The 13,721-nt window shown below is 44.3% G+C and overlaps 1 protein-coding gene across 1 annotated transcript in view; it reads left to right on the top strand.

Annotated features, from left to right (window-relative positions):
* SEMA6B (semaphorin 6B) overlaps positions 1-13,721 on the top strand; it is a 213,478-nt gene that overhangs the window by 154,357 nt on the left and 45,400 nt on the right. Inside the window, exon 5 of the mRNA XM_087952008.1 lies at positions 3,155-3,217. Coding sequence (XP_087808134.1) covers positions 3,155-3,217 — 63 coding nt within the window. The remainder of the gene's footprint in view (positions 1-3,154; positions 3,218-13,721) is intronic.

Genomic DNA, 13,721 nt, shown 5'->3' with positions numbered 1-13,721 from the left:
GGATTGCATCACACACACACACACACACAAACACAAACACACACACACACAGACCCTGCGACCATCATAAATACGAGTCAGCTATTCCCCCGCATCCAAATTTTGATCACGTGACCCCGGGGAACGCTGCCACGGTCCCGTGTTTGAAAAACAGTCGTAAGCCCCTTTTTTCCAGCGGCAGTTGTAGCTTTCAACGGTCACTAAACCAATGGTGGTAAGTTGAGCACTATTCTACACAACCAGACACCTGCACGGACTATAGATACCCACCCACGCATCTTGGCGTCTCTACAAAAAATAAATATTCTTGACGGAAAATTGTAGACACGGAAACGTCTGCGTTTGTAAAACGGTGAATAACCAAATGGCAAACATGAGCAGAGCCAGCTAAGACAGGTTGGGAGATGGAAAACGACAGAAACAGAGAACAATTCCCCCACCCCACCCCGCCCCCCTCCCAAAAAAGTGCCCTAATTCCTGGAGGTGCAATGGAATTGTTCTTTAAAAAAAAAAGAATTGCATTTTAAACAGTTTGGGTATACATTTTCTCTTAACGTACATGTGTGTTAAAAACGGCGCCTCCTCTGGGTCAGTTTGCTTACAGAATAGTACATTTGTCAGGGCGTTTTGCAGCGTGACTACCGTTATCGGACAACCCAGGGGCAAAACACAACACCCAGAGACTTAGACAGGGGTGGGATTCAAACTTCCAGCCACCGGTTTGCTGCCTGGTTGTTGGGTGGGCGTGGCCATGGTGGGCGTGGCCTACCAGAACTTCCTGTCCTTGTCTTCCGATGGGCCTCCAGAGTCCGGGGGAAGCTTTCACCCTCCCCAGAGTCCGGAGGCTTCCCCTAGGCCTCTGGGAGGGCGAAAACATCCTCCCCCGTGCTGTGGAGGCCCACCGAAAGCCAGAAACAGGCCCGTTTCGCGACTTCTGGAAGCCGGAAACAGGCCCATCTCTGGACTTCCGGAAGGCCCGTTTTATTTTTTCTCCTCTCAGAACCTCCGCGTAGACCCTGCACTTACCTCCATCGAAAATGGGACACATGGAGACTCTCGGGAAGGGCAGGGTGGGGTGGGCAGAGCCAACCGGTTGGTTGAAATACCGGTTTGACAACCAGATGTAACTTTAACATCTGGTTTGCCCGAACCAGTCTGAACCAGTAGAATCCCACCCCTGAACTTAGACATTTAACAGTGGCTTATATATAAGACATATACAGAAATATACGTGGTAGGCAAAATACCTTACAAGCAATCAGTCTTCTTCTTAACTCTACACGGAGAACTCTGCAATGAATACTGGACACAAGGAGAGAGAACATGCCGTCTCTAAGGGCTGCCTTTATATAAACATCTCTTCAAATGGTAAAACTTCTGTAGACCCCACCTTAGTCTTGAAACGGCAATACCCATACTATGCTGATTCATCCTTATTGCATCAGCCTTATATTGCATCAGCCTTACATTGCATCAGATTTACAGTAGCTGGCAGCTATTAAATCTTATACCTCAACATATATAATATAATAATATGTTAAACATAAGGCATACCTAATACCAGTATTTTTCCAATTTCTACATTCTGCTTCTGTTGGCCAACCATTGATAAAATATTTTATCAATACTTTAAAATATTATGTATCTTCTTTATCTTTTATCGTTAAGGTCCACTTATCCATTTCTGCACAATCAATGGGTACTGTATGTTAAGGAAAATATATATGTATGTATGTGTTATACATTTTATGTGTGTGTGTGTGTGTGTGTGTGTGTGTGTTATTCAGCTTTGTTCGGGTATTTTCTCGCGTCATTATAGTTGTGCTTTTAAAGTTGTAGCGTTTCGGCAGAATCTCATCTGCCATCATCAGGCTTCTGTATTGTGTTCGTCTGTGAGTCAGACTTTTACTGAAACAACTGTCAAAGTCTGACTCACAGACAAACCAATACAGAAGCCTGATGATGGCAGATGAGACTTGTTGCTACAACTTTAAAAGCACAACTATAATGACATGGGAAAATGCCGAACAAAGCTGAATAACATACATGTAAGTACCCGTGAAAACTTAAGAATATATATATGTGTGTGTGTGGATCTTTGGTTATTCGGGTTTTTCTCAGCGTAAAATTGGAAGTAACTTGGCGACATTTCGACGAAGTCTCATTCGACTTCTTCAGGCTTGTGTCTTCGGCTTTGTGCTTCTTTGAGCTCACATTACTCTGAGAAGCACAAAGCTGAAGACACAAGCCTGAAGATGACGAATGAGACTTTGTCGAAACTTCGCCAAGTTACTTCCAATTTTACGCGGGAGAAAACCCGAATAACCAAAGATCCACATATATATATATATATGTGTGTGTGTGTAAAAGCAAAATGCCCCTCACGCTTCATCACAAAATCTCCAGAACCGTAAAGCCTACAAACTGGACATTCGGCCCGTATGTTCCTCTTGGCTTCTAGGTGCTCGCTAAGAAAGGATTTTTCAAAATTACCATCAGAGCATTAGTAAATTCTTATATTATTATTAACACGCTCTGATGCTAAGGAGTTCTACTCCCACTCCCCACCTGAAAAGAAATCTCTTCCAAATGCAAAACATAAGCAGAGGAGAGGAGGTTCAGGTTCAATTTCAGAGCACCAAGCAGCTTTAGTACAGAACAGTTGAGCTAAGCCACGTCCAGGCTCCTTGCTGTCTCTTCCTTGCTCACACAGCAAATACTGCTTCAGTTTCCAAACAGCCCTCAACTCTCTCACACACTGACAGGGCGCTAGCCAGATGAATACCGATGGATGCTGGTAGGCAGAGACAAAAATTTTCCCCCTTATTTTCCTCCGCAAAAACTAAGCCCGACCACATAGTTTCCTAGCGAAGAAGCATGGGTATCGAGCTAGTATATAAATAAACTGTTTTTTAAAAATGCATTTTAAAGTTGCAGATTCACCTTGGCCAATCTGATGTAGACAGAAATGTTAGTTTTTTTTAACAAATTTAAAGACGCCCCAGGCAGCCACAATTGGAATTTGCAGTGTCAGTGGTTTTGTCAGGATTGGGGGCAGCATGTATGTCGATTTTTTTTATTATTATTATTCTAAGCTATCCACGGTGCCTTTTTTTTAAAATTGATGTTTTTTGTCCTTCCGCTCTTGACACAGAAAATGACCTGGCGATCGAATAAACACGACATCAACATCTGCCACATGAAGGGAAAACACGAAGTAAGTAAACAATTCCCTTTTCAATTGACATGCTGTGGGGTTTCCTGCCTGAGCAGCGGGGTGGGTGGGTTGGACTAGAAGACCTCCAAGGTCCCTTCCAACTCTTCTGTTCCATCCTGGCTTTTCCTCTTGAGAACCAAAAGCAGACATCCGGATGCAGCTGCTCAAAACTGCAGAGAAACCTAACCGGGATTGAACTAATGTTCTGACCCAGATCCCCAAATACGACAAACCCTCATGACGTGAACTGAAAATATTCCCTTATTAGGAATGCCAGCAACCCCGGTGAAGCGTTTTACTTGCAGGCTAACAAGTCCGGCCGGCCAGAAGATGAATCGTTGTCTGCCACATCGATTCATCTCCGCCCCCTGCCTTTTAATCCCCAGAGCCAGGGTGGGGCTTTGCTAGCAGCGGTGGCTCTTCCGTCCCAGGGACCGGCCCATAGATCTCCACTGCTCTCCTCTCCTCTGCCTTCTGTGTATCCACATGTCAGGCACTGGACTCGGCTGTTCCTCCTCTGACTCCCATACTTCCTCCTCCTCCTCTGGCCTGCAACAACTAACCACGATTAGCCGGTGGAGATGAGTACCAATGGATTATTTTTTTAAAAAACAAAAACAAATTTTATTAATTTTCAAAGACAATACACAGACAAACAAAACATAAAACGTAAGAACATAGAACATCTTTTCTAAGAACTACTTAACAAAAAAAATAAAACATCTTATTTAAGTACAACATAATTCTAAATCATCACATTTCCATACAAACACAATTTAATATGCATCTTATGTATTCAACTTCATATCTTATTACTCTTTTTCCAACTTCTCACTGTTTCTTCCTTTACTTCTGTTCAATTTTATTCATTAAACTTATACTTTCATCTATTTCATATTACTATATTTCATATTATTACTGTTTCATATGTTCTTATCCAACATTATTAATTCTCAATAAACAAACATAAACCCCCAACAAAATACATAACATAAAGACATAAAACTTCTTTTTAGAAAGCGGCTTAACCCCGGGTTACAACTTTTTGTACAGACATAAATCAAATTCATGCTCACCTTATATACTATTTCATATCTTTTCGAGTACCAATGGATTTTTGACAAACCTGGTTAAGCTAACGCAGGCTTTTTGAACCCAGTCAGAAAAGGGGTAAAATCCTGAAACTGCCGCTGGAGGATGGCGTCTTCCTTGGCTACATGTCCACGTGTTTCTCAATTTACGACCGATCACTTAGTGAGCCTCCAAAGTTACGACTGACACCCCAAAAGATGCAACGGGGATTCAAAGTTCTGACAGCAGGCCCTGCCCTCCATCGTGGTCATGTGATCACACTTGTCACCTTCTCACGTTTACGGCCATTTGCACTCTCCCGCAGTCACATGACCATGATTTATTATGTTTTGGGGTTGTTGTTTTTTGCTAGAAACTTGATATTTACTTTTGGTTTCTGGAAAAAACAAAATGCCTATTGAGCACAATGGGTTCGCTTAACAACTGTGACATTTTTTTTTCTTTTTACGACCGTGCTGTTCACTCTGCAACGGCGGTGTTCACTTTACAAGCCCCGCGAAAATGTTGGTAAAATCAGGTGGGTCACAGAGGCATCTCAAATTACGACCACCAACAACGCACAAATGGAAATTCCAAGTTTCCAATTATGGTCGTAAATCAAGGACTAGCTGTTTCTGTTGTGTTAAATTTTTTTATTTGGTTATCTGGATTTCGGATTCATGCAACGAAGATCTTGTTTTCAAGGAAAGTCCAACTCTGCAGCTGGAATAAATGGTGCGTGTGGTGCGTTTCTGGCAAATTTGCTAACAATTGTCATTTTGGCTCCCACGCTGGCTCGGCCAAACCGATAAACAGGAAAGTTTCTTTGCTGGAAGTACAAAAAAAAAAAAAACCAACAACAACCAGTTGGAGCAATATAATATGTGCAAGATGTTCCAGGGAAGGAAATGGAGTGTGTTTCACACCCAGCCACAGAGAATGGAGGTAACGCTAATCTCTTTAAAGTGACCTGCTCCGTTTGCCTTGGGGAAAAATCACCAGCAAATCCGAAGGAAATTGCAAAATCCATCCGGATGTTAATTTCAACATTTTGCATTTTGGACGCTTTCTAAAACTTGCCCTTATTCCGTGAGGCTCTTCTGCTGACTTTGCTTGGGGAAAACACCCGGGTTTGCGGATTGAATGTCTGAAAGGAAGCGAAAAGCGTTATCTTAAAACGCCCTGCAAATATCGCCTCTTTTCCCTTTCAGTTGTTCATTTTTGGTGAGGCAAATCTTCAAGGCGCGAGGGCCGGCTGAGAGGATGTCACTAATCTAAGTTAATGGAAAAGAAGGACTTGGGGTGACATGTAGCCGTCTTCCAATATCTCAGGGGCTGCCACAAAGAAGAGGGAGTGAAGCTATTCTCCAAAGGACTTGAAGGCAGGAAAAAGAAGCGACGGATGGAAAGTCATCAAGGAGAGAAGCAACTTAGAACTAAGGAGAAATTTCCTAATAGGGAGGACAATTAATCAGTGGAACAACTTGCCTCCAGAAGTTGTAAAATGCTCCAACACTGGAAGTTTTAAAAAGATGTTGGATAACCATTTGTCTGGTGTAGGATTTCCTGCCTAGGCAGCAGGTTGGACTAGAAGACCTCCAAGGTCCCTTCCAATTCTATTCTATTCTATTCTACTCTACTCTACTCTACTCTACTCTACTCTACTCTACTCTACTCTACTCTACTCTACTCTACTCTCTGTTATTCTCTTTCCTTTCCTTTTTTTCCTTCTTTTCCTTTCCTTCTTTCTCTTATCCCTTCCTTTCCTGGATTCATTGCTTTGGGGGTGACATTTCTCTGTGGACCACCAAAATTTTCTTACAGGCCACCAGTAGTCCCTGGTTGGCAACCACTGGTCTTGTGGGCCTCCCCTGCAGCCTCCTAGGTGGCTTACTAAGCCCAAAACGGTCCACACCCCCATGCATCCTGTTTTGGGTCTAGTAAGCTTCCCTGCACTTACCTAGGAACCAAAATGGGTCGCAGGGGGGACTTCTGGAACGTGAGGGGAGGGGCCAGCCAGCAATTTAACAACTGGTTCAGCCAAACCAGTGCGAACCGGTTGAATCCCACCAACTGCTGATAACCTTTGACTTGCAACCACCATTTCTTAACTAAGATTGTTAAGTGAGGGGGCACCCAATTTTGCAACCTTTTCTTTTTTTGGACCATGGTTGTTAAGGGGATCACTGCATTTCGATCGGCGAATCCGACGGCCGTTAAGCGAATCCTTTGTTTGTCAGAAGCCAGCTGGGAAGGTCACCAATAGTGATGACGTGACCCCCCCTAAGACACGGCAAGCTTTCTTAAATAGATGCCGGTCGCCCATTGGCTGAAGTTTGATCACGTGATCATGCAGATAGTCAAAAGTGTGAGGACCGGTCATAAGTCAATACTGTTGTTGTGTCGAGCGGTCGCTAAACAACATGGGGGTAAGTCAAGAAGGAGCTGTGAAACACACTGATAAGAAATTAACCTTAAAAGTGAAGTAAATTGAATTCCTTTAACATCACGGGGAAAACTTTGAATCACTGAAGTGAGGGATAAAATCCCAGTTATATTTTTAAGATGAAAAAAAGAAGGGAAGGAAGGAAGGAAGAAAGGAAGGAAGGAAAAATAAAGGAAGGAAGGGAGGAAGGAAGAGAAGAAAGGAAGGATGGAAGAAAGAAGGAAGGAAGAAAAATGAAGGAAGAAAGAGAAGGAAGGAAAAATAGAGGAAGGGAGAAAGAAGGAAGAGAAGGAAGGAAGGAAAAATAGAGGAAGGAAGGGAGGAAGGAAGAGCAGAAAGGAAGGATGGAAGAAAGAAGGAAGGAAGAAAAAATGAAGGAAGAAAGAGAAGGAAGGAAAAATAGAGGAAGGGAGAAAGAAGGAAGAGAAGGAAGGAAGGAAAAATAAAGGAAGGAAGAAGGAAGGAAGAGAAGGAAGGAAGAAAAAGAAAGGAAGGAAGAGAAAGGAAGGATGGAAGAAAGATGGAAGGAAGGAAAAATGAAGGAAGGGAAGAATGGAAGGAAGGAAGGAAGGAAGAGAAGAAAGGAAGGAAGAGAAGGAGGAAAGAGAAGGAAGGAAGGAAGATTCTTAGAGACACTATAAATAAGTCCTTGACTTACAACAATTCATTCAGTAACCGTTCCAACTTACAACGGCACTGAAAATAATGATTTATGATCGCATTTCACACTTACGACCATTGCAGTATTCCCACGGTCACGTGATCAAAATTCAGACCCTGGGCATCTGGTTCCCATTTATGACGGCTGCCATGTCACAAAAGGGGCTGCGCAATCCCCTTTTGCGACCTTCCGACATCATCGTCCCTGGGGAAGCCCGATTTGCTTAACAACCGTGTGACTCACTTAACAACTCCAGGGATTTTCCCCTTGGCAACGGTGGCAAGAGAGGTTGTAAAATGGGGCAAAACTCACTCAACAACGGTCTTGCTTAGCAACAGACCTGTTGGTCTCCATTGCGGTCGTAAATTGAGGTAAGTATTTAACTTCTAACACCTTCTCTGTTGCACTCCAACAGCGATAGAATATTTATAAGCGTTTGAAATGTTTGAGCATTTCTGATTTCAGGTCTTCTTTCATTCTTTTTCTCTTTTAAAAACCATATGCTGAATATTTAAATACCTTGCTGGCTAATATGTAGAAAATATGGAAATGGTCCTCATTTTAATTTGGTTAAACTTCTGCTGTGAATATATATTTGCACCTTCAAAGTGCCAATAGCCTTTGTGATCCAAGAGTAACTATATTAATTGTTTTTCCTGGCAAGTCTGCAAGGAACCAGCTCCATCGCTTAAAGTCACCTCTCGTCTCTCTCTTTTCCCCCCTTTTTTTCCCCATCTTATTACGACCATTTTATACGTAGGGGAAAAAATAGATGAAGCCAAAACACCAGAGAATAGGAATGGCTGACAGCCAAATATATGGTGCTTTTTTTTTTTTTTTTTCAATTCAGTGTACTCAAATTGTGGCTTTTCTCCAAGAAAATGAAATCCTTTAACGCCAAACTAGAACAGGAAAGGAAAAGCCATAAGAATTGTGTGTGGGGTTTTTCAAAATGGGGAAATTTTGTGAGGTGTGGACTTCAAGTCCCAGAATTCCTCGGGCAGCGTGCTGGAGTTGAAGTGCATCCATCTTAAAGCATGGCGGCCTGGGAGTTGAAGTCCACCTATCTTAAAGCTTGCTGGCGAATTTTGGGAGGTGAAAATCCTTACATCTTAAAGCAGAGGTCTCCAAACTTGGCAAATTTAAGACTTGTGGACTTCAACTCCCAGAATTCCTCCAGCATAGCATAGCATAGCTGGCTGGGGAATTCTGGGAGTGGAAGTCCACCCATCTTAAAGCATGTTGGCTGTGGAATTCTGGGAGTGGAAGTCCACCCCTTTGAAAGGATGCTGTCTGGGGAATTCTGGGAGTTGGTCCACCCCTTTTAGAGCATGCTGGCTGGAGAAGTATGGGAGTCAAAGTTCATCCATCTTAAAGGGATACTAGTTTGGGGAATTCTGGGAGTTGAAGTCCATCCATCTTAAAGGGATACTAGTTTGGGAAATTCTGGGAGTTGAAGTCCATCCATCTTAAAGGGATACTAGTTTGGGAAATTCTGGGAGTTGAAGTCCATCCATCTTAAAGGATACTAGTTTGGGGAATTCTGGGAGTTGAAGTCCATCCATCTTAAAGGATACTAGTTTGGGGAATTCTGGGAGTTGAAGCCTGCCCATTTTAAAGCTCGCTGGCTGAAGAATTATGGGAGTCAAAGTCCATCCGTCTTAAAAATTGCCAATCTTGGAAAAATACAGCACTAAATCTTCCCCTAAAACAAGTTTCCCCAGCTACCCTCCCATAATCACACCCTCCCACTCCCCAGATTTCATTCCAGATGCATTGGACCCAATCAATGATCCAGCCAATCGGGAAGCACACAAAACCCGTCTTAAAATGGTCTCTGTGCCAAATTTGGAAGTACGATGGCATCCCGACCCTTACATTTCTTCTCCATTTCACAGTCGATCACGTCCCTTGGTTGAATTTCTCTCCTTTTAATTGGGAGAGAAAGGAATTTTGGCAAGCGAAGCCCACTGGGATCCCTTCACTTTGCCGCATTGGAGCCAGGAGATATACACACCACCGCTCCCTGCAAACAGCACCTTCCCCCCCCGTGCACCCCTCGAGACCCCTTGAGATCTGCCATCCCACCCTTCCCATGGGACCAGACACTTCTGTCATCTCTGCAACCCGGGCGAGGTGTTAATAGAATCTGGAAATTGGATTTTTGCACCGATGACGAGATGTGTCTGTTCCGATCAACAGACCAGAAATAATTAATTACAAAAGCAATTAAGCCGGGGCTGTTAATAAATCACATTGGATGGGAAATGTTTGCCCGGGAGGAGACGATCCAGGGGTGACTCTCCGAGACCACCTCGCTTGCCACCAACAGAGAAGGGTTCCCCCTCTACCAAGAGAAAAGGCAGGGGATTAGAGGTTTTGTTGTAGAAACGGGCATTGGTGGTTCCTAATTTAATCTGCATTGGGAAAAACCAGGGCCGTGATCGCGGCTCGTGCGCTGTTGCTTCCCACACCTGGAGAAGAGGGGATTTGTAGAGCATGAAAGTGGTTGTGTTCGGAAGGTACAGAGGCCAGAAATGAGACTCGCACAGGGAGGCGACCGGCAGCATGGCTAATCTCTCGGCATCCCTGAAGAGGTGATAGGATTGGGACAGGGAGTTGGCAATCGTTCTCAGAGGCAAAAAGCAGGCAGGTTTTTGAACGAAGACCGTGTGTCAACTCAAAAATACTCCTTTGGTTTTTTTAGTTGCCAGCAAGAAAGGGAGTGGGAGGAAAGCAGGGCATTCCTTAAGTGCCTCGGATAATCGCCTTGGCAGCCTTCTACCGCTGCACCATAGAGAGTATCTTAACTTACTGCACCTGTGTCTGTTTTGCCAATTGCACAGGGGCAGATAGGATGGCGCTCCAGAGGGGTTAACGTCATTGCGCAGAAGATCATGGGTTGCCCTCTCCCCTCTTTGGAAGAGCTTTCTAGCTCCCGCTGCCTTAAGAAAGTTCAAAACATCCTTAAAGATCCATTTCATCCTGGGCACCCCCCTTTTTTTTTGAACTATTACCATCTGGCAGACGGTACCGGATAATTAAAAACAAGGACAAATAGGCTGAAAAACAGCTTCTATCCCAGGGCAGTAACTCTGTTGAATTCTGCTGTATAGTGCACTGTTGGTGTGGTGTTGTAGGTTTTCAATTCAGTGTGAGGTGTGTGAAGGATGTGTGTTTGTGTTTATTTTCATGGTCATGATGTGCACCGAAGGTGGTGTTTGATTTTGTTGTATGAGATGCAGTGACAATAAACTAAACTAAACTGTTGGCACACAAGATTATTACTGGAGAGCCTGATTGATGACTCTTGGCTATGGATGTGTCTCATTGGAGGATATACATACAGGGGGTGCGGGGGGGAGACCAAGGTTAAGGGGGAAATGAATGATGTGTCAGAGTCGGCTGCAACCAGGAAACGCCGACATGTCAACTCCTAATAAATCCATCTTTTTCACTCTGAAAGATGGGGCTACAGACTTGTGGTGTGAATGGGGGTGCATGTTGGATTCCTGATACCAGGAGCATTCTGGATTGGGGATTCAGCTGGGGCAGATCGCTTCAGGAGGACCTTGTAGAACACAAGAGATCCAATCTGGCTAACGCGGTCAACCGAAGGATAGCCATGGTGAAACGCTACCGGTTCAGCCCCGTTTGACCAAACCAGGAGAAAAAATGGCTACCAGTTGGGCGGAACCCGGTAGTTAAAAAAAAAAAGGCTCCAATGATCAGCTGTGCTTTTCTGTTCTTTATCATCTGATGGACGCAGCCGAGCTTCAGCTGGTGTTTGGAAAGCTGCGCGCGCGCAAAGTGCGCAATCCGCCAAACCGGTAGGGAAACTGGTTAGAATCCCACCCCTTGAAGAATAGCATCATGATCACACACACACAAAAATGGCGCTTAAAGCTGCACTAGACTGTCCAATTTGGAATAGAATAACAGAGTGGGAAGGGACCTTGTAGGTCATCTAGTCCAACCCGCTGCTCAAGCCAGGAGCCTGGGATGTAATCAGAGGTGGGATTCCACTGGTTCGGATTGGTTCAGGCGAACCGGATGTTAAAATTACATCCGGTTCGCCAACCGACCAGCTGGTGCCGCCCCTCCCCTCCCAGGAGTCTCCACGTGGCCCGTTTTTGATGCAGGTAAGCAGAGAGTCTCCGCGGAGACTCTGGGAGGGGGAAAAAAGGGCCTTCCGGAAGTCCAGAAACGGGCCTGTTTCCGGCTTCCGGAGGACCTCCAGAGTCTATGGGAGGCTATTTTCGCCCTATTTTCGCCCAGGGAAGGCCTCCAGACCCTTGGGAGGATGAAAATGGCCACCCCTGGGTTCTGGAGGCCCACCGGAAGCTGGAAACAGGAAGTTCTGGTAGGCCACCTGTTGAGGTAATTCCCCGTTAGGAGAATGAGTGCATACAGGGAGACGTATAGAGAGTAGTGTTGGAATAATACACACAGAGCACACAGATACACTGTACAGTAAATGTAGGTTTTTACTTCCAGAAAGGTTTAAGCAAAGTCCAAAATAAGCAATCCAAAATCATTCACAGGTAAAATCAGTCAGTTTTCATCCAGGGATAATCCAAATATCAAATTCCAGTGTCAAAAACAGTTCAGTATCAGACTTACATTAAATCCAGTAATATCAGTCAATTAGAAGAAATGGAGCAACGGCAATACTTTCCAACAGAAGGAAACCGAGATAATCACTCAAACCACACTCTCTTCTGAGACTAAGACTGAAACAACCCAGGTTTCTGGCTCCATCTTATGGCCGTTTGAGAAACCACACCTAATTACAGTTTTGCATTTTCTTAAAGATACAGTTTTAAAATGTTTATCCTGGTTTATATATTTCTAACCCAAATACCTGTTAGGTGATTTATATTCCTAACACCACCCCCACCATAACCACGCCCACCCAGCAACCAGGCAACAAACCGGTTGCTGGGATTTTTTTGAATCCAACCCCTGGATGTAATCTGTCAAATCCCAGCAATTTATACTAGCCAAACCCAATTCCTGCAACCGTTCTTCCTATGTTCAGAGGGCTGGAGACTAAAACATAGGAAGAACGGTTGCAGGAATTGGGTTTGGCTAGTCCAGTGGAGAGAAGGACCAGAAATGACGTGAGAGCAGTCTTCCAATATCTCAGGGGCTGCCCCAAAGAAGAGGGAGTCAAGCTATTCTCCAAAGCACCAGAGGGGGAAGGAAGCAACGGATGGAAAGTAATCAAAGAGAGAAGCAACTTGGAATGAAGGAGGAACTTCCTATCAGTGAGAACAATTAATCAGGAATGTAAGTCACCTAACACCTCTGGAAGTTGTGGGTGCTGAAGACATTTTAGCAGGGATTAAACCCTTGTCTGGAATGATATAGGGTCTCCTGCCTGACAAGGGGGATGGACTAGAAGACCTTGAAGGTGCCTTCCAATTCTGTTATTCTGAGCCCATTCTGAAATCCGGTCACCAGGATACACAAAAGATGTTGAGACTCTAGAAAGGGTGCAGAGAAGAGCAACCAAGAGGATTAGGAGACTGGAGGCCTAAAACCTACGAAGAACAGTTGCAGGAATTTGATATGTTTAGTGTCGTGAGAAGAAGGGCTAAGGGTGACATGATAGCTAGCAGTCTTCCAGTATTTGAGGGGCTGCCGCACCAAGGAAGAGCGGGGGGATCAAGCTATTCTCCAAAGCACCAGAAAGCAAGACACGAAGCCATGGATGGAACCTAATGAACGAGAGAAGCAGCCCAGAATTAAAAAGAAATATCCTGACCGTGAGGAGAATGAATCAGTGGGACGCCTTGCCACCAGAAGTTGTGGCTTCCCCGTGAGTGGAGGCTTTCAAGAACAGAGCGTGGAACCATTGGATGGGATACGGTCTCCCGCTTGGAGCAGGGAGGGTTGGACTAGAAGACCTCCGAGGTTCCCTTCCGGTTCTGTGATGTTTATGTTCTATGACTATGTCCAAAGACAGCTTCCAACCTCCGGATATTCATTTTGGAGCATTGGAATCAATTTCCAGCTCCTTTTTTCTGGTTTCAGGAGATATTTGGTGAGCTTACCGGAAGAATCTGGAACTGAACACACTCAAAACTGTAGAAATGGTGGTAGACTTTAGAAGAAAACCTTCCCATGCTACCACCTCTTACAATACTAGACAACACAGCATCAACAATAGAGACCTTCAAATTTCTAGGTTCTATTATATCACATGACCTAAAATAGATTCCTAACATCAAAAAAAGCCATCAAAAAATCACAATAAAGAAGTTTCTTCCTGTGCCAACTCAGGAAGCTCAAACTGCCCAAAAGGAGCTGCTGATCCAGTT

This window comes from Notechis scutatus, chromosome 1 (assembly GCF_049901735.1).
Source record: "Notechis scutatus isolate UNSWTSFEM ecotype Mainland chromosome 1, rNotScu1.2, whole genome shotgun sequence".
NCBI lineage: Eukaryota > Metazoa > Chordata > Lepidosauria > Squamata > Elapidae > Notechis > Notechis scutatus.
Note: the sequence above shows the minus strand (reverse complement) of the source record. Positions and strands in the feature narration are given on the sequence as shown.